General features: G+C 50.1%; 3 protein-coding genes across 11 annotated transcripts; 2 read left to right on the top strand and 1 right to left on the bottom strand.

Annotated features, from left to right (window-relative positions):
* Window positions 1–140: 140 nt before the first annotated feature.
* CBY1 (chibby 1, beta catenin antagonist) lies at window positions 141–24,889 on the top strand. Of its 7 annotated transcripts, none has more exons than XR_005069696.1 (7): window positions 141–238; window positions 1,790–1,904; window positions 2,898–3,003; window positions 3,087–3,205; window positions 5,603–5,831; window positions 21,760–21,764; window positions 24,878–24,889. XR_005069696.1 is itself a non-coding variant. In XM_037067815.1 (5 exons), exons 1-5 carry the CDS (start codon window positions 1,334–1,336, stop codon window positions 5,681–5,683), a joined length of 474 nt encoding a protein of 157 aa, XP_036923710.1. In that variant the 5' UTR covers window positions 1,285–1,333; the 3' UTR covers window positions 5,684–6,414. The 7 variants fall into 7 exon arrangements, 1 of the variants encoding a protein (XP_036923710.1); XR_005069692.1 differs by having other exon boundaries at window positions 147–278; XR_005069694.1 differs by having other exon boundaries at window positions 147–278; window positions 1,795–1,904.
* TOMM22 (translocase of outer mitochondrial membrane 22) lies at window positions 7,117–9,137 on the top strand. Its single transcript, XM_037067817.1, has 4 exons — window positions 7,117–7,268; window positions 7,543–7,661; window positions 8,113–8,230; window positions 8,460–9,137. Exons 1-4 carry the CDS (start codon window positions 7,152–7,154, stop codon window positions 8,532–8,534), a joined length of 429 nt encoding a protein of 142 aa, XP_036923712.1. The 5' UTR covers window positions 7,117–7,151; the 3' UTR covers window positions 8,535–9,137.
* On the bottom strand, window positions 9,344–21,798 carry JOSD1 (Josephin domain containing 1). 3 transcript variants are annotated; one of them, XM_037067814.1, is made up of 5 exons: window positions 21,536–21,798; window positions 20,341–21,167; window positions 12,346–12,474; window positions 12,013–12,207; window positions 9,344–11,395 (listed from the first exon to the last, which is right to left on the bottom strand). In XM_037067814.1, the coding sequence occupies exons 2-5, from the start codon at window positions 20,523–20,525 to the stop codon at window positions 11,296–11,298; spliced, it is 609 nt and encodes a 202-aa protein (XP_036923709.1). In that variant the 5' UTR covers window positions 20,526–21,167; window positions 21,536–21,798; the 3' UTR covers window positions 9,344–11,295. The 3 variants fall into 3 exon arrangements, with proteins under 3 accessions (XP_036923709.1, XP_036923708.1, XP_036923707.1); XM_037067813.1 differs by having other exon boundaries at window positions 21,487–21,798; XM_037067812.1 differs by having other exon boundaries at window positions 21,471–21,798.
* Window positions 24,890–25,077: the final 188 nt, after the last annotated feature.

Genomic DNA, 25,077 nt, shown 5'->3' on the forward strand with positions numbered 1-25,077 from the left:
GGAGTCCATTTAACATATCGAAAGCAGTTCTCGGGTGTTTCTGGTGCTTCTCAGAGGCTCTCGAAGTGGGCTCCGCCGCGCCAGGCACCCCCACTTTCTCGGTGGTAGAGGCCGAGGCGGGGCTGTACGTGCGCGCTGCGGGCGGGCGGTGGCGTGGCCCGCGGGGACCACGAACCCTCGGGGCGGCTTGCGGGTGGTATAGGCGTTTATTTGAAACCCGATTTCTGGAACCTGTAGAGTACGTCTCCATCCCGGCGTCTCCGGAGGGCTGAAGAAGGGTAGGATGTCCGGTCGCTCCCTAGGGGACCCAGCGCCTCCCGGCTGCTGGAGCGGCCTGAGGGCGCCGGGCCGGGAGCGAAGGCAGGCTTCACCCCAGGCTGGTGACAGCCCCTGTCGAAGTGTTTTTCCTTGATTGTAAATTGGGATAGTAATTCCTCCCGTAGGTGGACTGTGAAGCGCACGCGAGCGAACGTTTGTTCGCTGCCGTCCACTGAACCCACCGGCTGAGTGGTGGGAGACGGGTACCTGCGCGGGGACGTACTTGGATGGCTCTGAGTGGCGTGGGTCCCTTTGGGAATCCGATGAAAGCCAAAGGCTCACTTTCTTGTTAGGTTAAAATAAGATAATGTAGTTGATGGCCCACTGCAAACTGTAGAGCACTGCGCAGTGATGCAGTGATTGTCCTCGTCCGCGCAGCACTTTAGGCTTTGTTTTGAAGCCCAGTTTCACCACCTTCCCGCGGTTTGGTGGGGGCAAGTTACTTAGCTTAAGCCTCGGTTCCCTGATTTATAGATGGAGACATCCTTGGGTTGCTGTAAACATCACATGGCCCGGCTTTTTGTAAACACCAAAGTGCTTTAACCACCCGTGGGTCTGGTACTGTTGTTTTCCCTTATCACAAATGAAGAAGCCTGCGGCCCAGGGTTCCGCTTGGGGGGGCGGGAGAGCGCACAGTGATGATTGGGACCCAGATGCTCTCTTCACTTCCTTGGGGTTGAGCCCACCGGGCCCACTCTCCCCGGGGAGTTCCACTAGAAAGAAGGCTGCCAAGGGGATCTCCAGGTCCACCGTAATGTTCCAGGACCCATGCGTGGGTCTCTGCCAGAGTTGTTTGTGGATGATGGGATCTGACTTAAAAGGGAGCAAGTACAGACCCTTCCCTTTCCTCATCTGTTAGATACTGGCTGTGTCAGCTCTGCCATTTTATGGGCCTCCTCCTCCCACTGGACACCTCACCTACCTACAGGACAGGTGACCTTTGACCTACACACTGAGTGAGAGGCACTGTTATCCATCTGAAAGTGAAGTATAAATATAGCTTCATTTCTTTAAAATGGAGTCTCTGCCCAGGCTGTTGCCTAGTGTGATTCCCGCCATTGTGTGGGAGTAAGTAGAATTGCATCCTTTGCTCCAGACTGCGAATCTGGTGATGTCAGCTTGTGACAAAGTTTAACAGGCAAGTCAAGCGCTTGCCTGTGTTAACAGAAACTGTAGAGCCACACACGCCTGTGTTCAAATTCTAGCTCCCTTTTAGGATCTTAGTGTTTCTAAACCTTTTCTGTCAAATGGGGATAACTAGAGGAGCCAACAGAGGCTGGTTGCGAGAGTTGAGATTCTCTGTGCAGAGGCTGTAGCTTCTGCTTGCCTGGCACGTGGCGAGCACTCGACACGTGGGGGCCACTGCCAGGGCTATGAATAGCCACAGAGGATGTATGTTGCAGTGGTTTTAGGGCAGTAACATAGAGTCACTCACTCCACTGTTTGTACCTGTGACTTGTTCTTCCCCCAGCACAGGGAACATCGACCTTTCCCTGGTCAGGCCAAAGATGCCTCTCTTTGGCAACACATTCAGCCCGAAGAAGACTCCGCCTCGGAAGTCTGCCTCTCTGTCCAACCTGCATAATGTGAGTGTCAGGACGAGGGGCAGCCCGGTGTGCGTGTGACTGAGCTGCGAGCCTGGTCCCAGATGGGGAGCGGGGGGGGGGGGGCCCTAGAGGCATCCGAGGAGGGGGCATCCTCTTCATTTATGCTGCTCTTGCTAACATGAGTTCGAACTCCTCTGTGGAAATCGCTGTCAGAGCTTGTTCAGGAACCTAGTAAAGCAGTCAGTCTTGCGATCATTGGCTCCGTGTATTATCCAATTTGACTTCACTTTATTCCCAAGACGTGGCCGGGGATCGATTTCAGTCGTGTCCAAGGATCAAGTCGTTCTGAAAAGACGGTGTTTTGCCACCGTTCATGGCCTGCAGAAGGCTCTGTCACAGCTCCAGAGGCAGTGTCCAGGCTCCTCAAGGGCAGAGGTGGTCGCATTCCTCTCTGAACACCCAGCACTAGGCCTGACGCGGGGTGGGTGAGGGAAGAGCCGGGTGGGTGCTCAGTGAGGAGGAGAAACATCAGAAAATAGAGCAAAGAACAGCTGCTACTACTGCTGCTTGATGCGGGGTGGGCAAAAGTACGTTTACCATTCATGTGGAAAATAATGCAGTAATTCATAGGTAATAATACAGGAATAAATTGTTCTGCATATTCATAACCGTAAACTTACTTTTGCTCGACCCTGTATGTACCTCCACAGAAAGCAGCTGATAACTTGGGCTTATTACACTTAAAAAGGATTTTTCACAGTAGATGTACAATAATTCATTTAATGAATTTCAACATAATGTAGTTTTTTTCCAGAAAACGTCTATTATATAAAGCAGTATGTTTCATTTCTCTTATAGTTTAAAAGTGTTTGTCACACCTTCCTTGATTTTCTGACTTCAAAAAACACTGTTAAATGTGTTGGGTAATGAGTAGAGGAGAGAAAGGAGTTCCCGGGGTCCTGTGGTTAGGAGAGGTGCTGGGACTGTGAGGGCCATGGCCACCTGAAGTGGCACGCAGTGTCTCACCCACAGTTGGATCGGTCAGCCCGAGAGGTGGAGCTGGGCCTTGACTATGGAACCCCCACTATGAACCTGGCCGGACAAAGCCTGAAGTTTGAAAATGGCCATTGGATAGCAGGTGTGCCTATTTCCTGCCGTGTTGTCTAGCAGGACTGTGGGAGGAAACCCTCCTTGTAATCACCACCTCTATCTTTCCACCAGAGGCAGGGATTAGTGGAGGTGTGGACCAGAGGGAGGCTCTGCGCCTCCGGAAGCGGAACCAGCAGTTGGAAGAAGAGAACAGTTTATTGCAGATGAAAGTGGACCTCCTGCTTGACATGGTGAGGAAGGTGATGGGAAGGGCTGCCTGGGCTTTCCTTCTGAGGGAGGCTCCACCTCGAATCAGTTTGTGCAGCTCATACCTTGTGAGTGCNACCAGAGGCAGGGATTAGTGGAGGTGTGGACCAGAGGGAGGCTCTGCGCCTCCGGAAGCGGAACCAGCAGTTGGAAGAAGAGAACAGTTTATTGCAGATGAAAGTGGACCTCCTGCTTGACATGGTGAGGAAGGTGATGGGAAGGGCTGCCTGGGCTTTCCTTCCAAGGGAGGCTCCACCTCGAATCAGTTTGTGCAGCTCATACCTTGTGAGTGCCAGTTGCCCAGGTACATTGCTTTGCATCCAAAGACACAAACCGAAATCAGACACAGTCCCTGCCCTCAAGCAGTCACAGTCCAGCAGGGGGTGGAGGGAGACGGAGGACAAAGGCGATGACAGTTCCTCATGGTAAAGGCGACATTCAGAGTCTGTACAGGGCCTGGTGTTAGCGTGTGAAAGAGAGAGTTCTTCTGAGCCAGGAGGGCGCCACACAGGAAGGGGCAGTTGAGCTAAATGCAGAACAATAAAGGGAGCCTGGGATAAAGGGAAGGAAGACCATCTGCTCACGGCTTGGAGGCGTCCTGTCCTGTGCAGACCTTCGCCTATGCCCGGCGCAGACCTGCCCAGGAGCTCTCTGCATTGGCATCTGTTTCCTGTGACTGTTAAATACCCAGCAGGCACCCTGGCGTGTGGTGTGGTTCAGTGGGTTGGAGCGTCGGCCCACACACCAGAAAGGTGTGGGTCCCATTCCCAGTCAGGGCGCACACCTGGGTTCAGGTCTGATCCCAGGTGGGGCACATTAAGGGAGGCAACTGATGGATTTTTCTCTCTCTCCCCCCCTCCCACCCCCTCTCTCCACCCACGTCCTCTCTCTCTAAAATCAATAAACATATCTGTAGTTGAGGATTAAAACAGCAGCAACAACAAAGCCCAGCAGCCTGTCGGGCCTAAAGATACACATGAAGTTCGATTGAGAAGCAGGAGAGGGTACACTGGAGTGGTTAAGAGCGTGCGGTCTGGAGTTAAACTTCCTGGCTTCTTGTCCAGCTGCACAGCAGTTGTGTGACTTTAGGCAACTTATGAGATCTGTGTGAAGAATTTAGTTTTGTCAGCAATTAACTAGGCATGATAGTGGGAGTCACTAGTAGTGAGTTAATCATACAAGTAAAACACTCAGGATAGTGGATTGCTCAGGAAGTGTAGCTCTCATAGTAAGCTGACCTCTACTTCAGAGAGTGTCTCTCTCTTTCTGTCCCTGTCATGAAATCAAGTCCATTGAAAGATCCCGATGAGGAAAACGGCATTCTTTTTTTTTTAAGCATTTTTTGCCCTATGCATCATGGGAGCTACAGCTTAGAAGCAATTATTCCTTTAGCTTAGAATCACCAGTGTCTGCCTTTTTCAACTCCTGGAGTGTGCTGCTGTTAACACAGTGAGTGCCGTGCAATCCTAGGTGATCAAAAATGTTGATGGAGCCCTGGCTGGTGTGGCTCAGTGGATTGAGTGCTGGCCTGCGGTTACAGGCCAGGTTCCTAACGGGGCTGCAACAGGCAGCTGATAGGATGCATCGCTCACACACTGATGTTTCTCTCCCTCTCTTTCTCTCTCCCTTCCCCTCTCTCTGAAAATAAATAAGTAAAATCTTTTAAATATATATTTGTAAGTTGTTTTTTAAAAACCATTGATGGCCCTGGCAAGTAGAGCTCAGTGGGTTAAGCGCAGACCTGGGAACCAAACATCCACGGTTCGATTCCCAGTTAGGGCACATGCCTGTGTTGCAGGCCAGTTCCCAGCAGGGGACACACTAAAAGCAACCACACATTGGTATTTCTCTCCCTCTCTCCTTCCCTTCCCCTCTAAAGATAAATGAATAAAATCTTAAAAAAAAAAACAAAAAAACAACTCCCTGACTGGTGTAGCTCAGTGAATTGAGCACGGGCCTGTGAAGCAAAAGGTCACTGGTTCGATTCCCTGTCAGGGCACATGCCTGGATTGCTTGCCAGGTCCCCAGTGGGGGGACACATGAGAGGCAACCGCACATCGATGTTTCTCTCCCACTCTCCTTCCCATCCCCTCCCTCTAAAAATAAATAAATAAAGTAGTTTAAAAAATATTTTAAAAAAAATAAAGGCTTTACTTTGAGCAAGACTAGAGATTTAAAACAAAAAAAAAAAATTGATGGAGTGGATTGTGTTCTTCAAGTACCTGAAGTGGTTCTGCCCAGTTACAAATCGGTTCCTGTCACGGAGGCTGGCTGGCAGTGTTAAAATGCCCAAGGCCTCTCCCCAGTGCCCAGGGCTGGCCTTGGAAAACTTGATTCAGCCCAGAAATGTCCTTTGTAATAGTCTGCTGCTTTACTTTCAGTTCTCGGAGACCACTGCCGAATTCCAGATAATGAAGAAGGAATTGAATGAACTGAAGAGTGTCAACCGGAGAAGGAAGTGAAGACCTCCAGAAACATTTGTTAGAAGAATAGGGAGAAATCTACTGATCAGGGAGTTTATTTTTTATAGCCAAACTAGTGGAGTAGGTCCTGGGAGAGAGTGCCATGTAATGGGGCCAAAGGCACTGATTCGCAAACTTCCCTTCCAGCGTTTGGTGCAAGAAACTGCTCAGGACTTCAAAACAGGTCTGCATTTCCAGAGTGCAGCTGTTGGTGCTTTGCAGGAGGCCATTGAGGCCTGTCTGGTCTGGCCTTTTTGAAAACACCAACTTGTGTGCTATCCATGGCAACCATGTAACAGTTATGCCAAAAGACATCCAGCTAGTATGCAGCATACTTGCTTAAAAATCCACTATGATGGAAAACGTTTCCTTAAAAAAAATTCTCTTCCTGTTGTTGGTAGTTCTGAATGTTTTCTCTCCCCACCCTCTCCCCCTGCACCCCCACCATGGAGTCAAAAGGTATCTAAGTATATGACTGCAAGTGGAAAACAGGGAACAGAAATCAGGTGTTGGCAGTTTTTCCCTTTTCATTTGTGTGTGAGTTTTTAAAATATAAATGTGGGGACATAAAGCATTAATGCAAGTCAGAATGTTCCAGTGAACAATTTTAGCAGTTCCACTTGATGACAATATAAACAAACAACCCTGATACATTTTTCTGGATGATGCCAGCTTTGGATCTTTAAAAACAAGTAAATGTCTTATTGATGGCAATTAAATGATGTTTATGGCATTTTTTTTTCACACAGTAGATTTCGTCCATTCACTATACTTCTGAGTTGTCCTACATGCAAGCCCATTTTTAATGTCTTCTGGGCCGTTCCTGTAAGTTTGCTATTAAAGTACATTATTATTTTTTAAAATATTTATCTTTAGAGAGGAAGGGAAGGGGAGAGGGAGAGAAATACCAATGTAAGGTTGCCTCTCATGCATCCCTTGCTGGGAACTGGCCTACAACCCAGGCATGTGCCCTGACTGGGAATCGGTTCAACTCGCGGTTCGCGAGTGTGCGGTTCGCAGGCCCTCGCTCAATCCACTGAGCTACACCAGCCAGGGCTTAAAGTACATTATTATTAAAAATGAAGTAGGCTGGTCCGATGGTAGTGGGTTATCAGAACTCAACTAAAGTTAGTGTCACTAAAGTTGGAAAACAACCCCCCACTACTCAATTTGACTGGCTTTAAAAATAAATAAATAAATAAAGTAAATGGGATCCATGGGAGGTGTGTTAAAAATGCAGGTTTCTGAACCCGCGAAACCCCCTAGCCAAAATTACTGCAGAATTACTCCATAATTTAGCAAGTTTCCCCTGTGTTCCATTTCCACTGAAATTTCAGCCGCCTCCTGACTGCGGACCAGAGGGTGTCGCTCGCCCGCAGCGCTCCCGCCTCCGGCTCCCGGAAGGGCGCTCTATCCTCCGCCCGCACTACACTCGCCTTTCTTCCGGTTCCGGTGTCTCCTTACAGCAATGGCCGCCGCAGTCGCCGCCGCCGGCCCTGGGGCTCCCCTGTCCCCAGACGAATTGCCTCCGAAGGGTGATGCCGAGAGGACTGAGGAGGAGCTGGAAGAGGAAGACGACGAGGAGGTACTGGGGCCCTGCGGGGCGGGGCGGGGCGGGAAGCGGGGTTCCGGACGAGAACGTCCCGCCCGGGAGTCAGCTCCGCGTGCTGCGGGACCGGGGCAAAGGCGCGTAGCTGAGCCTGGCGAGGTCGGAGCGTCTTCTACGAGAAGCGGAGTTAGGGGCCTCTTTTGGCCCAGAGTGTCCTAGCTCCGGGGTAGGGGTGGGCGGCTCGGCGTGTCCCGGCGTCGGGAGGAGGTTACCGCCGGTTCGGCCAAGACTCGGACCTCCTTCATCACAGCCGGATGAGACCCTGTTGGAAAGACTTTGGGGTCTGACGGAGATGTTTCCGGAGAGGATCCGGTCCGCGGCCGGAGCCACTTTTGATCTCTCCCTCTTTGTGGCTCAAAAAATGTACAGGTAAGGGAAAAGGGCAAAGACGGCGGGGTGTGCCTGGGGTGCCATGAAGGAACACGGGCTTTGGAGGTGGCATACCTGGGTTGGGAGCCAGCCTGCCACCTAAGGTCGTTGAGTGACCTTGGACTTGTGATACCTTAACTTTTCTTAGTCTTAGTTATTCTATAAAGGAGGGATTCTTGTCGGGCAGGGGCCTTGTTAGGGTCGTTTTAGAATAGGTGAGTTAATTAACGTATTCAAATCTCTGTAAGAACTCAGGAGAATGTTGAAACTGCTCTCACTAGATGCACAGCTACCAGCACTGCTGCTCCTGTTTCTGGTCAGAGTATTGTGTAGGAGTCGGTTAGAATACGATTATCAAAAACACTGACGTACATAGCGTGAGAAACTTTGTTCCTTCTTGGTGCAGCTGCCTGGTTTTGCCTCACCACGGTGCTGACAAATCCTCCCGCAGGTTTTCCAGGGCAGCCTTGTGGATCGGGACAACTTCCTTCATGATCCTGGTTCTTCCTGTTGTCTTTGAGACTGAGAAGTTGCAGATGGAACAGCAGCAGCAACTGCAGCAGCGGCAGGTGAGCCCAGGCCCGGGGCTTTTTGCCAGTGATGGAGCTACAACTTGGTTATGGCTCCCCCACCTGGGTGGACCAGCAGTTCACGTGTGGGTAGAGGGTGGGATCTGTTCCATGTTCTTGATGGTGCTGTCAGCATTATTTTGTAGAGCCTGTCTGCCCTGTTATGTAGGATGAAAAATGAGATCCCTGGGCCTGTACAGTGCCTTATATCCTTCCTTTTCCGTTCCAGATACTTCTAGGGCCTAACACAGGGCTGTCAGGAGGAATGCCAGGGGCTCTACCTTCACTTCCTGGAAAGATCTAGATTGTTACTGCTATTTGACCTGTCTCAGCAGGAGAAGTTTGAAAATTCAGTAGTGTTTGAACTCCTGATTTTTTTTTTTTGAAACTTGGGTACACTGATCTATCCAAACCTGGTTGGGAGAATTTTCCCCATGTCATCTCATGGAGAGATTCCCTACTTGCAGCTGTGCCCTCCAAGCTATCCTGACTTACTACTTTTGTCCTCACTCTGATACCAGAGTGCGGCAGTGCAGATGGTTCCTCCACTCTGGCCATCCCATGTCTTTTGCTAAATTGACTCCTGACCCCATCTCAGTATCTCAACGTGGGGGCCATTGGGAAGGACGTGCCCCCGACCGTGGCCGACTGTTGTTTTGATGTGCACACCGTAAGAAACACAAACACATTACAGCTGCAGTGTAAAAGCAGCCACTGTGAATTTCTGTGTATTTTGGAAAAGACGGCTGGCTGGCAGCAGCTTAAAGCACAGGATGGGGACCGGAGGGCAGAGCAGCTTACTTCCGCTGCACATTTTGGCTGTTAGACCTTTGTGTGTGTGTGTCTAGGACAGTAAGAGTCAGTGCTCACTTTTGTATTTAAATATTAAAAATTGTTCCGGCCCAAAGTGTTATGTTGTGTACTTCTGATAAATACATACCTCGAAATTAGACCATTTCAGAAGGGCAGATACAAACTGCACCAGAGGACAGTGTAGCTCTGAAAATGGCGTGTGGATGTGAGTGAATTCCTCCTAACGCAGCATCACACCATGTTTACCCCCTTTGTTCCTTTATGTTCATAATCACAGTTCAGACAGACGTGAGGTTTATGTATGGATTTTCCATTTTTAATATTTGGTTAAACAAAATACATCTTTTGTAAACAAACCCAGCACAAGGCCAACAAAAAAGGGTGGGGAATAAAAGCAAGGAAAACAAAAAGCCTAGGATTGCCCCTCACTGGGCATCAGGGTGAGGCCTGCCCCCTTCTTTAAAGGAAATGGGACTTTTTCCCCTTGGGCATCAGCATGGGTCCCCGTTTCTAAGCACCAGAATTGGATATGAACAGAGAAACCAGCCCTGAAATGTTTAAGCATCTTTGCATATCCCATTGGCTCATGGACTCCAAGGACACGGGGACTCCTTTGAAGTGCCATCTGCACAGGTCCAAGCAGATTGGAGGTGTTTCCCCCTCTTCCCAGGAAATGGCTTACTATCTGTCCCTGACAGTGCCAGTGGAGCCAAGGTCCTGGTTGTGACAACCAGCAAGGTTGGCTGTAACTTCTGGCTGGTGGTGTTCGGAATGTCATTGTGCAGGGGTAAGGTAAAGAGCTCTCTGTGGTGCCAAGCAGGTCTGATGTAGAAAATGGTACAGAAGAGACTGGTCAGTTGCTTAGATGGTGTAATGCAGTAGCTGCTTAGTGCCCTCTTACTAAGCATAGAAAACAGCCTTGTTGAAGATACATGTGCAGAAAAAGTGCTGGTGTAAACATGCACTCCAGTCACAGTGGGGAGGAGAAAGCCTCGGCTTCATCCCAGTTGGCCTCCTCACGTTTGACGTGCAAGCCGAGAGCTGGCTTTACTACTGGAGAAGTCAGTCGCTCTCAGGCCTGGTGAGACCATCGATCTGCAAGGGCCAGCCAGGTCATCTTTGCCTGCCCACCTGCCTTGAGGCAATGTCAACCACTTTGGTGACACGCAGTATGTGTGGCATGTACTCCCCTTCTGTTTTCCAAAGTTACAGGAGGAAAATGGCCTGCAACTACTTAAAGAGGTATGGGGTGATCAGTTCTCAGTTGATTTGTAAAGGAAATCACAGAAAGATGACAAATCCAGGTCCTATAACATAATGCACATGACCACCTGACTTGAGGACTCTGCTTGTCACTGTGCTGACTCGGAGCCCAGGACTTCCAACTCTAGCTAGTCTCTTCACAATACTTTCCTCATCCAACTGCTTCAATTGGTGGAACTTGATGTTGAAGGCAGGCTTATTTTTTTCCAGTTTTTGCCACTGGGAAAACTGCCCTTTGGCTTAGCTGTGCCCCAGAGCCTCCCAAATGACTGTAGTGAAGTGGCAGGGACAATGCTGGAGTGAGGCAGCCAAGGTGGCCACGCCCACCTAGCTTTGGTCAAGTCCTCTTAGGTGTCTAGTTACCCGGTCACACTACCACATTGCAGGATCCAACCACTTGGTATGAAATATTAGAGAATTTTGCGCTATAAAACTCCACAAGGATGGCCATAAACCACCCTTAAAAATAGGGTGAGGGGTGGCATCGAAGGCTGGAGACGGCATGCTGCACTGCTGCTGGGGTTGTGAAGACCGTTTCCTGAGAGGCCCTTTTTGCTCTGGGTCCTTCAAACCAGTCACACGGGCTTTGCATGCACTGTGTCTTCAGACCCACTGGTTGCCAGGAAAGGGGAGATGGAGGCAGCATCCCCAGGTAGGTCAGAGCGGCAGTGAACTCCAGCAGAGCCTCTGTCAAGTCCTCAGAGGAAAGGGAGAAATAAGCTAGGACCCACCTTTTCCCCTCTCTCCAAATGAAATCAGGGTCTTCTGCCGCTTGCCGTGTGCAGAAAGCGCCTACCTTCCCTTCCCAGGAACAAGGAACACTGCTTGGTTCTTGTGACATTTCACACATCTGGCCTATTGCACTGTCAGATCTGTGGGGAGAGACCTGCTGAGATGTTTGGGGGAGTGGTGGGGGCAGACCCATTGCACGGGCCACAGCACATCACGGAGGGCGCCGGGGCAGATGGGACGGAGGCTGGACAGAACTGTCATGGGTCCGCTCTCCAACTCTGACGGGCCTCCACCTCTTCTGGTACCACCAGCAGGAGTTCACAGTTCTTGCCTCGCAAATGGTGTTTTAGAAATTTCCTATGGGGAAAAAAATGAAAGAAAAAAATGCTGGTAAAATTGCAAATTCCAGTCTTGGGGCCCCACGTTCACCAGTAACCATTATTTGTACCCTTGGCAACCCTAAAGAACACTCGCAGTGATCTGTTCTTGGAGGAACAGATCTCCCTCCAAGTCTTCCATCCCTTCAGTCTGTCCAGTTAGGTTTCCAACCTGAACTTCCACTCTCCCTCATGTTGTTGTCAAACGCAGCTAGTTCTGTGACAAACAGAGCCAGGCCAAAAGTACTCTAAAGGGCTTCCAACTATTAAAAATAAGAAAAGTTCCTTCATTGATCTCAGAAATTTCACCCTCCCTGGCCTGAATGTCTTCCCCTGACCTGGCAGCTCCGTGGTCACCACTGGGTATTGGTGACACTACCATGCCGGTCCCACCAGACCAGAGGCCAGCATCCCAGACTGGGAACTCCATAGGCCATCAAAGACTCAGGTCTTTCAAATCTGGGACCTTATGATTCCAGGTAAGGCAGGGAGAGGTCCAAGGAGCTGGGAGTTTCACTTCCTTCGCCAACCACAGAGGAGGTCGAGGTGCCGAACGCAGCACAGGAGCCCTCCCCACACATCAGCGCCCACAGGCACCTGAGCTCGCTCTCGCCTCCGATCCACTCAGGCATCTTCAGTTTGGAGTCAAGGTTGTAGTAGGCACCGCCCACCTCTCGAACACAGATCCAGTGCTGCCTTTTGAGAGGCAGCTTCAGCGGGCCCCAGCACAGGCTGGAGGGCAGGTTCATGATGAAGCCCATGACGTTGGTCAGAGCGATGGCACCGACATCCCTGTGGAAGAGGAGCGCTGTCAGGCCCCGCAGCAGCCAACCCTTCCAGGTTCCCAGCTCTCATACCACAACCGCCCACCTACCTCCTCCTCCCTCATACCCTGTGTGCCAGTTCCCAAGTCAAGACTAGTTAGGTTACCTGCGCTTGTCCCACCAAACTGCTTCGTAGCCTTTGGTCTGCAGTGCTGCCATAATAACGTTCACATCATAGTTCCCGTTTCCCAGCATGCTCTTCTTGTGAGGAGTCACCATGGTGTTTGGAGACAACCTACAGATGTGAGAGGAGGGCTGAGCCCTGCTGATCAGCCTACCACCACCTGAGCCTGCACTACAGAAACGGCCTTTACGCCACTGTCCCCTGGAAGCTCGTTTCCTCCATTCAAGTCAACTGTAACCAACTTTCAACAAACTAGTCTGCAGGCTGGGCTCCTACTGTCCTGGGGACTACACCTCCTTTTATGCCAAACAGTAATTCACAGTGATGGGGCCTATACCTGTCATTTAGCACGGAATAGCCTCCTTTGTGAGATCCTGGGCCCACTCATCTCTGCAGTCTCTTTCCTTGCTGATTTTCCCGCCCTGATACAAGCCTTTCTTTTAACAATGGAAAGTAGTATTTGATATCAGCATGGGTAGTATCTGTTACTCTTTTTTTTTAGCTCAAGTGCTTTCTAGTCAAGGCTTGCACACTTGATATAATTAATCATTTCATGCCCAAAGGCCTACAGGGGCCCCGGCAGGCAACCTGAATGTACAATGCAAGCTGGGGCCAGATGCGAAGCAATAAAAAGTAGTAAGGCCTATGTTAAACTGGGGTGCATGACCCGCCGAAAGCATGCTGAATGCCTATGTCCATGTGTGAAACACTTAAATGAGAATTTTTTTAAACCTGAAAACACCAAGAATCAGCTGAAAAAAATGTTGGTGCCCAACAAAACTCCACTGCAGTCTGGTTCACTCACCCAGCTGCTTAAGGCCACTCTTGGCCCCGCCTCTTTGCCAGGCCTCCATCTCAAGGCAAGGCCAGTTGAAAGGCATTTCCAATGCTGCATTTTGCTTTCACAGGGTCTGAGGCCAGGGCCTGAGGAACGGCCACCTGATGGGTGCTAAGTGCGGGGGAAGGGAAGTGGGCAGTAAAAGCAGAGGCGTCCAGGAGGCTGCTCAGTGCTGTCTCCAGAATGAGACTGTAGGTCTGTTCTAAAAACTGAAGAAATCTCATAAAAAGTATAAAACTTCTACATACAGAAAACAGGGGTAATTTTTCAACACAGAAAACATTCCCGCCGCCACTTAAACCCTCTAGTGGCCCCCAAAACACTGAACCACAACCTGCACTACCTCCCCTCAGCCTGCCAAGGCCTCGGGGCCCCGCTGACCCCATCGCACCTCCTGCCACTCGACCTCCTTGGCTTCTTGCGCACACAGAGGTCTTGCTCACCGAGGGCCTTTGTACCCACCCACGGTTGCCACCACCTGGAATACTCTCCCCCAGGTCGTCACTTGGTCTGCTTGTTGTTTGGGTCCCAAGTATTACCACCTCAGAGGCTTCCTCTGACCACCCGGCCGTAGGTTCCTCCCAGCCACTTCCTTCAGTTACATTCCAGCCCTGTCACTACCTGACACCTCTTCCCAGATGTGTTTTTCCACACCAGAGGGACAGCAGGGGACGCAGGGGCCTTCTCCTGCGCAGGGGCCAGGTCCTGTTGATGCGACATCACCAGGGCCTGAAGGGTGCCTGGCACATGACAGGTGCTTAAGGAATGTTCTGGAAATGTTCTCTGTGTTTGTCATCCTGTCTCTTTTCCTGAGAACAGCAGTGGGCCCTTAAAGTGAGAAAAGCTGTGTGCCTGTCCCCAGGGCAAAGGTGTCTGAAGACACTAAGTTACAATTTGCAACCAAAATGTGTTCCCTGTAACAACAATTACCATTTTTTGAAAATGTCTGTGCCAAGCCCATGACAGGCTTTCATATTTCTAATTTAATCCTCACAATAAGCCTATGAGGCTATGAATCATTTCCATTTTATAGGTTTTAAAAAAACTCAAGTTTGAACGACATCCCTGATTACTTTTCTTTTTTCATATTGTTTCTTTTTAAGATTTTATTTATTTTTAGAGAGAGGAAAAGTGGGGAGAGAAACACCAATTGGCTGCCTCTTGCACACCCAGAACAGGGGATCAGGCTGCAACCCAGGCACATGCCCCGACTGGGGATCGAACCAGCAACCTTTTGGTTGGCAGACTGGCCCTCAACCCACTGAACCTCACCAGCAAGGCCTGATCACTTATCTTTCCAGTGACAGTGCTAGGATTCAAACGCAAACCTGTTGGGATCCAGCACTGTGCCTGTCTTACAGCAAGGATCCCCGATCGGAATGGCAGTGTGGCGGGGTAATGAGAACCAAGGCCAGCGGAGCCCCTGGGGCCTGGGCTGAAACGTGGTTTAACCGGAGGAAGGCTCTCAGGCCCTCGGATTAAATTCGGAAGCGCATGAAAGGAAGCCCAGCTCAACACACACCAGGCTCCCGTCCCCTCGCCACCTTTTCTCAGTTCTTCCGGAGCAGTCTCCAGCCAGCGGGTTCGTGAAGGCGCCAACAAAGGAACTGCAGGGCCTCCCTCCTCTTTCACCACCTAAGTCCCTCCCGGGCTCAAAGCTCACGGCTGCGCTTTCCCAAGTGTGTTCCTAGAGAAAACATTCAATACGATGGCTGCGTGAATCAAGAAAACAGGTTTGCTGCAAGAATTCTTGGAACCCCTGACGCAGTAATATTCACTTGGGTCCTCAGTGTCCACGGGTGATGTGGCAGTGTTCCCCGGTTAATCCCTCCACCATCTTTCACCCTGTCCCCCACCTTAAGCCTTAAGTGGGGGACATCTTTCAGTTCTCAAACAAGTTTGACCACACACACAATTCTTGGGAGGTGTGTCCTGCAAGGACCTTTTCTGTCTGACATCTTCTCATTTTCATGTCCCTTCCTGTCTCCTCTCACTCTCTCCCCTACCTAGAGGCCCCTCACCTGAACACTATTTTTGTATTTTTTCCATTACCAGTATTTATTCCTTTTATACCCTCTTCCATTTCCACCTCCGCCCCCCCATCACCACACCCTTGTCCCTTTTCCTTCTTGCTCGAGCCCTCCACTCCCTAACCCCACACTCCCCAGAGCTGTCAGCCTGCTCTTTGAGTCTGTCTTTCCACACTTGGACTTTTAACAGGGTCCTGAATTGACAACCTTGCTTTCAACTCTTCCTCCTCCAATTAACCTATGTGTTCCCCCCACGGTCACCAAGGTGTCATTTCACTCTCTTATATAATAAACGCCCATGGAGCCCTGGCTGGCGTGGCTCAGTGGACGTGCACCGGCCTGTGAACTGAAGGATCACTGGTTCTGGTCAGGGCACTTGCCTGGGTTGGGGGCCAGGTCTCCAGTTGGGGGCATATGAGGGGCAACACATTATTTCTCTCACACAATGATGTTTCTCTTCCTTTCTCCCTCCCATTCCCTCTTTCTAAAATTAAAAATTAAAAAAAAGAAAGAAAAATGCCCATGGAGCCAACTGCCTGGTTGGCCAGTTCCAGCCCTGCCCGGCCTGCTGCTTCCCTCTCATGGGGCCTTAGTGCACCTCAAGCACCGTGGCCACGAGGCCCCCATTCCTCCATCCCACTTCCTGTCCCAAGTCAAACCCTCTGGCTTCTTTAGGCTCCACCTCACACACTGCCTCCTGCATGGAATCCTGCCTGGCTCCTTTGTAGTAGAAAAGGAGGGGGATCGGGAGGACACGTCTCTGAGTTCACACCCAGGCAGTATCAGTACTAATTGTGGGATTTAATCTCCATGTCTATCAGCTTATCTGTAAAAACGGGAATAATTCCTATTTCACAGGTCCACTGAAGAACGCAGTTGTTTCACACGTGCCTGGACAAACAGGAAACGGCCCCCCTCCTCTGTACCCCTCACAGAGCGGCACTGGTGGCCGAATGAACATCTGCTGGGTCCAACCGGTCAATACAGGACACGGGAGAATGGCCTCCCTCTAGTCCCAGAGTGCTCATGTGAGTAAGTGGGGCCCACCCACCAGTGCCCCTGGTACCAGCTACTTCGATCAGCTTTACCACTTAATCCCCCCAACAGTCTTGAGACGGAGACTGACCCCACAGTGTAAACACGGAGACCAGGGCAGCGAGGTGACAGTGAGCAGCCGCTCACCTACAGCTAGTGAGTGGCAGAGCCAGGGGCAACCTCCTAACTCTGAACAGAGCTAAGGCCACACCGAACAGCCTCCTGGACATCGCGACACACCGGTCCCACAAAATTCCACAGGATCCTGTTCTGTTCCAACGGATGGTTTTCTTGAGACTCCTGAGCAAACTCCTGCTCGGGCCTGACTCTCTTAATGAATTCATTGGAAATTCTGGACCACTAAGCAGGCTCCTCACTGCCGTCAGTCAGAGCTTAGAGCCATGAGGTGTGAAGGGTCTGTAGGTGAGAGATGGGCTCTAGTCCAGGCCTCACACCCCAGTTCAATCCCAGGTCCTCTCCCGTGGTTACCACCGTGTCTGGCTCTGCTGGTGACTTCAGACTTTAATGAAAGGAGATGTGCAGACATTCATCCATATGCCTTTCTCCTCTAATCACTTCCCTTTTTATCAGCTCTGAACAGATGTGGTGACATTAGGAACTACGGCTCAGAACTCTCTGATGCCTGTAAATCACCGAAGTGTACATAAAGTACAGCTCACAGGGCCAGGCACTCAGAAGTACCCGGCAGATGCTGGCTATGCGAGTGACAGCGTCTGTCCCACCCAGGGAGAGAGACGGCGAATCTCTACAGGCGAGCCTTCACCACCACCTTTTCTCAACTTAGAACCACATGCCTTTAAACGTGGCCCCTGCCACCTGCTCAGGGCCTTTTATCAAGGCGGCAGGAGGACTCGCCCCTGTGGTAGAGAGTGCTGGCTGTGCCCCAGTCTGTCCCTTCCACCTCACATGAGGTCTTTGCCCCCAGTACCAAGGCAGTTTTCGTCTATTTAGATTTTAATAGCTATTTTAGTGGGGAAAGAAATGAACACATACCTAGCTACAAGAACATCTGAGCACTGAAAAATTGAGACAAATATAGTGAAAATGTCTGAGACCCAAGGACTTTCAAAACAATCTTGCAAAGCTGATACCACACTGTTTAACTTCTAAGTTCTTTCTTTTTCGATGTACAGGCGCAAATGATAACATGTCTGAGATAAAATATCCCTATCTACACACATGCGCAGTGATGCCACCTGCCCTATTTCTCACCTTTTCTCTAACTTCACGTCAAAAAGTGACCGTTTTCCAACCTCTTTTTGCCATCACCGGGGACATTACCACCCCCCCCAAACCAGGGACTGGGCCCGCCACACCTCTGACTCCTCTTTCTTTCCCTTCCCCACGATGCTGCCAAGCTGCGAGCTCAGCTCTCCCTAAGTCCCCATTCGCTTCCATTCCCAACATGAGTCACCTCTCGCATGGCTGTACTGCAGCTCCACCCTGCTTTGTGTTTCTCTTTTATCTGGCTCAAGTTCAGCTGCCAGGATGAATTTCCTCTCAACAAATGACATTAGTAAAAATTTTCCTCATTTCTACTATTCATTAGCACATCTTAAAAAACCACAGAACTTTCGATCGTAGAATTTCGAGTGGTCTAGTTGAAGCCGCCATCATCACCGTCCTTTCCATTAGGATCCAGAGACCACCTCTTCCTTTTAGACTGGTCTAAATCCCTGGCTCCAACTTTACTCGAGTCTGTCCTCCAGGCCTGGTCAACATGTGTGTACTTCTCAGCCACGGAGTCCTGGCCTTTTCCCGACAGTGCCTGTGGTGCCTGCCACACTGCAGGCGGCCAAGGAATGCTTGCTTAAAAAACTCAGTTTCCTCTGTCTCACCTCTTCTCCCCTTTGCTTTTCCTCTGATCCCTTTCTGGCTTTTTTTGTTGTTGTTGTTGTTTCTTTGTTTCTGTTCATCCCCACAGAATCCCTTCACACAAAATACTGAATATAGATGAGAACAGGGGCAGAGTATACTCTCTTCATGCACTGGTTTGCTGTGACTTTAAAGTGGATCTTTACATTGTGCTGATAGGGAACTGAGCAGTGTAATACAACCTGCTAAAGCTTTAAAAGCCAGGAATAGAACGCTGGTTGCAGGTGAGTGTTTAGCAAATATTTAACATTCTTTCATGGAGGGGAAACACAGCCGGCAACCACAGCCCGCATCTTCAGACCCAGACCAGCTTACTAGCAGGGGAACGGCTCCTGATGACACAACCATTATAACAGGCCTTCCGGTACTCAGAAAGCGACAGGGCAGTTAGGCGGACAGGCCCATTAGGACAGGCCCCAGAGTCACAAAGCTTAGGTCGGAATCCTGCCATCGATGGCTCTGTCAACTCTCTGTGCCGTGATTTCTCGTTTGGAAAAATGAGGAATATGTTAACAGAATCTACGTTGTAAGATCAGTGTGAGGAATGAGACAACACAGGAAACAGTGCTTTGCACAGAGTGTTCACCTGTGTTAGTGATCACCGTCGTGTTAGATCAGGGGCCGAATTTACAGTCCCGAAAAACTTATGAATGAACACACAAAATCTTGACTGTTGAAATTTACTGGCGAGTGAAACTGGGCAAATTGCTTAAAAAGAATCCTAAGGTTTTTTCAAGATCGCTACGTATTACCAAGTACCAAGCACATTCAAGTCCTCTCCTTGCTAGTCTTTCGTTAGGAAATAATCTGCAAACATTCAATTTAGAAGAAATATTAATGGCTGGTCAAAAGGAAGCAGTCTAGTGGATGAGCCTCCTCTCTGCTCCTTCCAGTTACAGGACGTGGTGATAGGAGACAAATGACCTCCCCTGCCAGGGCCCCAATTCCTAAAGAGTTAATTCTATTTGCCAGATAATGGACATAATGCAAATGACACATCCGCCCTGCAGAGGCATAAATGTGGTTATTCTTGGCAGTGAAAAATAATTACCTCATTATAACTTTGTACACTGGGATTAACATTCTTCTAAGAGAGGACTATGTTTCTTTCAGGGTAAACGGTCCACACCTATGGCTTCACAAATCACCCCAAGAGGGCTGTTTCTGGTTGTGATTCAGGTCCTTCAGGGGCAATAATTTCATCGCTGGGTGAAGGGAGTCAGAAGAGGGTCTTCTGGAACTGCCAATATGCACTACTTGAAGAACTCTTGAGCTTTCTCTGCACTGAGAACCGAGCAGGCCTAACACTTCCTGGCTGGAGGAACCAGACGGGCTCACTGCCAAAGCTGCTACGGGCTGCAGACGTGCTGACATGACTTGGTGATCCGAGACAAATTATCTCACCTGCCAAGGCTCCATTTGCTGAAGGGGACTAGTTCCCGCAGAATTAATTTCTCAAGCCATTGAAAAAAGAATTTTAGAACATCAGAGCACACAGAAAAACACCGAACTTCCATCCTCCTGTCAGGCAGCACCTGGCCAAGTAGGTAAGAAAGGGTATCTAGAATGAAGTAGAAAAGCGAGGAGACCAAGAGTCCACTTCCCAACATGGACAAATTACCCGAGCTTTCTGCCTGTGTCTCTGTCAGTACAGAGACAGCACAACACGCTGGGAGGCTACACCAGACAATGTATGAAAAGCGCCAAGGCCACCACTCCACCTCTGATGTCAAGTGACTGAGTGTGCATTTATCTTGTCCCTCGTTCCCTCCTAGGCCACAAAATCCTTGAAGGCACTATAGCATTGGTGGTCAATAGCACAGATACAAGCCTCAATTCAAACTTGGCTCCATCGCTTGCTATGTTACCCGGGAGTATTACTGAACTTCTCTGAGTCACGTCTTTATCCCTTAATGGAAGTAACAACACGTATTCCATGAGAACATTCTAAATCAGCATGATGTGACAGCACTGAGGCTCTTAGCACTGTGCCTCACCCATAGTAGGTGCTCAGTCAATGGTAGTGACTATCTTTCCAATTCTGTGTCCCTCATACCTGCTCAGAACATCATCTAGCTGATCATACCTGTTGGTCTGAAGGCAAACTGAGACATTGCCCCACCCACAGAAATTCAGATATAGCAGAAAGTATCAAGAAACCGAGAAGGGGCCCCCTACCTCTGGAAAATCTCCTGCAGCGTCTCCCGGGTGAATGCATTGCTGTCCTGGAAGACGTTATTGAGGGCATGCAGGGCACAAAGCTCCCTGCGCTGTTTCTCATGGTAGATCTGTGCGGGAGCTGCCTGGGGCAGCTCCAGTGATTCAGATTTGGCCTTGTCTCCTTTCCATGGCACGCAACTCATGTTTTTCGTTTTAGGTTCCAGAGAAGGCTAAAAACACCCCACCCTTCCCTCCAGAGGAAGAATGCAACCTTCTCAGTCTGCAGGATTCCTGAGGTCCACCTTATTTTCTGGTGTCCATGATTTATGCTTTGTCACGGGGGAAAACGATTGGAATCAAAAGGGAATACAATCCATCTCTTCATAAAAAAATAACTTTTGGATTAATGTAGTTCACCACCACTGTCAAAGTGCAGATTTTGAAAAAAAATCTAAAACCGTGCTCCCTTTTCCCCCCTCCCCTCCCACCCCCCTCCAAGAACAACAACAAAAAAAAAAATCACGATTTTCTTGCTATATTTTCCTCTCTGCAAAAACCAACCAGGCCTCAATGCAGGAGGACCAAAGGGAATCGGTCACATCGCTCCTTTTCTTCCATTTCTTTCGAACCACAACGCCACTGACTCAGGAGACAAGGCCTACGTGGTGGATAAAACGGATAATTCGAGCAGCTAGCGAGGGCCGACCAGCGTGGGATCACAGGTAGCGCTGGAGCCTCCCAGGCGGCTCTCCATCCCCTCAGGCGCGGCGGGGTCCAGCAGGGAGCGGACCGAGGTGGACACAGCTCCCTGGGAAAGCGTGGATTCTCACCTTCTCGCCGCGGCCCTGCAGGGTAGACAACCCCGGTTAGCTCTGGTGGTCAGACGGGCCACCGCAGAAAACCAGGCTGGCCAAGGAAGTGGCGCTGCAAGTACGGCCCCGGCCCGAGGGAAGACCCTTCGTCGCGACGGCAGACTCACGAGGTACGGAGCCGCACAATCCGCCTCGCCCTCGAGGGCCCACCCATCTCGCCGCCCCCACTCAAACCTCCCCGCTGGTCACGTGAGTACAATCCGGAGAGCCCTCCCGTCGCTCCCTAATCCCGGCCCCCATGGCGACCCGCGTCCGTGTCCCAGGTCACCACCTTACCGCGGCAGGGTGCTACCTGGAGACGTGGGCCACCACCTGGGCCGTGCCCCACCAAGCGCGCGCACCTGAGCCCGACGTCAGCGGCCCTCGCCCAGCCCGTGCTCCGGAAACGCCCTCCAGCACCGCCCGGGCTCCCGCCCCGCCGCGGCGTCACGTCTGAGGTCGGCCTGACGTCAACGGCGCCGGCTTCGGGGGCCTCGGCTGCCGCGCGTCTGTTGGCTGGGTTCTGGTAGCTTTGGGTGCGGGCCAGAGGGCCTCCGCGTGCCCGGCTGCGGAGCCCGGCGGCAAGCGCAAGTGGAGCTGCTGCCCGGACTCCCGACTCTTCTCCTCCCAGGTTGCGCAGGGCGGGGCGGTCAGCGGGAGCCCCGCCTCCACGCCCGCCACTCCCATTCCCGCCCCTCCCCCGGGCGTCGCCGCCGTTTCGGGCGGTGACCCTGCCTGCGGGTGCGGTTAGCGGTCCTCCCCACCCTGCCCCTTGCTCTGGGCTGTGTTACTCGAGCTGAGGGCTTTCGCTAACCCGGACCAGCCGCTCGTGCGCTCACCGTTTCTTGTCAGTCTAGCGTGCCATTCACCAGATGATTTCAAATCACCTGACCGACTCGGTCGGGCGCAGATTCTCTTGGTTAGTGGGCCCGACCGCTCCGCGCTCTCCAGAAGCACTGAGGCTGAGTCACTTGTCAAGTAGGGTGAAGATCCCTATTTCAGTTCCTTGGAGTCGTATTTCGATTCACGATATACAAAACACTGTCCTCTCGCCCTTAGGGTGGCTGCCTATGGAGCTTTCCTCTGGGTTTTCTTAAGGTCTACCTAAGCGCGTTGTGTTGGTCGGAAAGGGAAACTCAGTCCCGAATGGACGTCCCCTCCACTTTATCTACCTATCACGCATATGGAAGGCATCAATAAATACTCACTATTCACCTTAGCTGCCCTCCTTTTGGATTTCTATTCAGAAAATAATTGGAAAAACGAGATCACGCTTACAATTCTGTGACTTCCTTTTTTATGTTTTATTGGTTATGCTATGACAGTTGTCCTGATTTTCCCCCTTTGCCCCTCCTTCACCGAGCACCCCCACAGGCAAGACCCACACCACTGTTCATGTCTATGAGTCAGGTATAGAAGTTCTTTGGCTTCTCCATTTCCTATACTGTACTTTACATCCCCCTAGCTATTGTTTGTACTACCATGACTATTTGTACTTCTTAATCCCCTCACCCTTTTACCCATTCCCCTACACCCTCCTCCCATCTGGCAACCATCAAAACACTCTCTGTATCCATGATTCTCTCTCTGTTCTTGTTTGCTTAGTTCGTTTTATAGATTCAGTTGTTGATAGATTTTATTGCCATTGTTCATAGTTTTGATCTTTTTCTTAAATAAACCCTGTTAATATTTCATATAGTAATGGTTTGGTGATGATGAACTCCATTATTTTGTTGTTGTTGTTTTGCAAAGCTCTTTATCTGCCTTTTAATTCTAAATGATAACTTTGCTGGATAGAGTAATCTTGGCTGTAGGTCCCTGCTTTTCATGACTTTGGATATTTCTTGCCAGTCCCTTCTAACCTGCAAAGTTTCTTTTGAGAAGTCAGCTGACAGTCTTATGGACATTCTCCTGTGGGTAGCTAACTGCTTTTTCTCTTGCTGCTTTTAAGATTCTCTCTTTATCTTGAACCTTTCAGATTTTAATTATGTGTCTTGGAGTGGGCCTCTCTGCACCCATCTTGTTTCGGACTTTATGCTTCTTGGTCTTGCATGTCTATTTCCTTCACCAAATTAGGGAAGTTTTCTTTCATTATTTTTTCAAATAGCTGTCCAATTTCTTGCTTGTTCTCTTCTCCTTCTGTCATCCTTGTGATGCGAATGTTGGGATGCTTGAAGTTGTCCCAGAAACTGCTTATACTATCTTCATTTTTTAAAATTCTTTTTTCTACTTGTTATAATTGGTTTTTTGTTCCTTATGTGCAAAATCATTGATTTGATTCTCAACTTCATCCACTCTACTGTTGTTTCCCTGTAAATTGTTCTTTATTTCAATTAGTGTGTCCTTCCTTTCTGACTGGATCTTTTTTATGCTGTCGAGGTCCTCACCAAGTTCCTTATTCATCCTTATAACCAGTGTTTTGAACTCCGCATCTGATAGGTTGCTTATCTCCATTTCTTTTGGTTCTTTTTCCGGAGTTTTGATCTCTTCTTTCATTTCGGCTGTTTCTTTGTCTCCTTATTTTGGCAGCCTTCCTGTGCTTGTTTCTATGCATTAGGTAGAGCTGCTTTGACTCCATGTCTCGGTAGTATTGCCTAATGTAGTAGGTGTCCTGTAGTAGGTGTCCTGTGGTAGGGTCCAGTGGCACAGCCTCCCCTCTCACCCAGGCTGGGTATTTCAGGTGTGCCTTTTGTGTCAACTGAATACACCCTCCTCTTGTAGTTGAGACTTGGTTGCTGTTGGCAAGTGAATGGGAGGGATTTATCCAAGCCAGTCGGTTGCAAGAATTGGCTGTGACCACTGACCAGCTCTGTGGAAGATCAGCTGTGTGGGGGCAGGGTGGTGGTGCTCCAGTGCAGTCTGTGGTAGTCTACTGGGTGTGCAGGCCTTGGGTTTCCCAGTGGTGCAGGCCAAGTTCAGCCTCCACCTGTGTTTTGCCTGGGGCCACCCTGCCTGAACTATATAGAGCAATCTGAGTTAGCTGCTACTTGTGCTGCGCTTGGAGATGCACAGGCAAAGCCAAGCTGTGAATCTAGGCTGGCTGCTGCTAGAGCCCTGCCAGGGGTCACTTAACAAGAGGTACAGGGACTGGGGGCTCAATTATGCCAGCTATTGCTTGTTTGAGAGGATTTAACAAGTTGTGAAGTATGAGCCAAGATTATCCAGTCATATGGAAAAGCTACCTTTAACAGCTGTAAATTGGGTGGGATTGAGTCTTAGGGGACCTCTAGGGCAGGGCAAACAGGTTGATGGAGTCTCAGATGTGGCACTGCCCTGCTGGTTCTGTTGCTCTGCCTGCCTCTCTGTCTGGGAGAAAGCTGTCCCCCAGCTCTCACCTTGATGCCAGACACTTCAGTTCCTCTCTGTGTGCCACTGGTGTCTTTCAAACTCTGGTGCTGGAGCTCGGAGTGAGTCTGAGTAAGTCTGTGTGTGGGTTTGTTAAATGGAACTGCTTGGGACCACAGCAGTTTCTTCCACTGACTCAATCCCTGCTGGTTTCTGCAGCCAGGAGTTACGGGGACTTACCTTCCTGGCACTGGAACCCTGGGGTGGGGGGTCTGGGGTGGGGCTGGGACTCCTTGCTCCTGAGATATCCCTCCCTAATTTTTATCCATCACATGTGGTTGTAGGACCAGACCATTCTGCGTCTCTGCCTCTCCTACAAATCTGGATGGATGTGGTTTCTTCAATTCCGTAGTTGTCAGACTTCCATTCCACCCAATTTCTACTGGTTCTGAGTGATGGTTGTTCTATAATTTAGTTGTAATTTTGATGTGCTTGTGGGAGGAGGCAAACCATGTTTACCTGCCCACCATCTTGACCGGAAGTCCCTGTCACGTCTTTAACTCTGCTTCAACAGGACTCTTAACACCCATACACTCAACAGAGTTATCATCACTTAACA

This window comes from Sturnira hondurensis, unplaced genomic scaffold, assembly GCF_014824575.4.
Source record: "Sturnira hondurensis isolate 20B ecotype Veracruz unplaced genomic scaffold, ASM1482457v3 Scaffold0017436, whole genome shotgun sequence".
NCBI lineage: Eukaryota > Metazoa > Chordata > Mammalia > Chiroptera > Phyllostomidae > Sturnira > Sturnira hondurensis.

What these genes read in the sequence shown, in the direction of transcription:
- CBY1 (XM_037067815.1), top strand. Translation starts at nt 1,334, where the DNA reads ATGGAGTCTCTGCCCAGGCTGTTGCCTAGTGTGATTCCCGCCATTGTG. An exon ending in AAATGGCCATTGGATAGCAG is followed by an intron (nt 3,004 to 3,086) that starts GTGTGCCTATTT and finishes TCTTTCCACCAG; the next exon opens with AGGCAGGGATTAGTGGAGGT. An exon ending in TGGACCTCCTGCTTGACATG is followed by an intron (nt 3,206 to 5,602) that starts GTGAGGAAGGTG and finishes CTTTACTTTCAG; the next exon opens with TTCTCGGAGACCACTGCCGA.
- TOMM22 (XM_037067817.1), top strand. Translation starts at nt 7,152, where the DNA reads ATGGCCGCCGCAGTCGCCGCCGCCGGCCCTGGGGCTCCCCTGTCCCCA. An exon ending in AAGAGGAAGACGACGAGGAG is followed by an intron (nt 7,269 to 7,542) that starts GTACTGGGGCCC and finishes CCTTCATCACAG; the next exon opens with CCGGATGAGACCCTGTTGGA. An exon ending in AGCAACTGCAGCAGCGGCAG is followed by an intron (nt 8,231 to 8,459) that starts GTGAGCCCAGGC and finishes TTTCCGTTCCAG; the next exon opens with ATACTTCTAGGGCCTAACAC.
- JOSD1 (XM_037067814.1), bottom strand. Translation starts at nt 20,525, where the DNA reads ATGAGTTGCGTGCCATGGAAAGGAGACAAGGCCAAATCTGAATCACTG. An exon ending in CTGCAGGAGATTTTCCAGAG is followed by an intron (nt 12,475 to 20,340) that starts GTAGGGGGCCCC and finishes TCACATCTGTAG; the next exon opens with GTTGTCTCCAAACACCATGG. An exon ending in GTTTGGTGGGACAAGCGCAG is followed by an intron (nt 12,208 to 12,345) that starts GTAACCTAACTA and finishes CCTCTTCCACAG; the next exon opens with GGATGTCGGTGCCATCGCTC.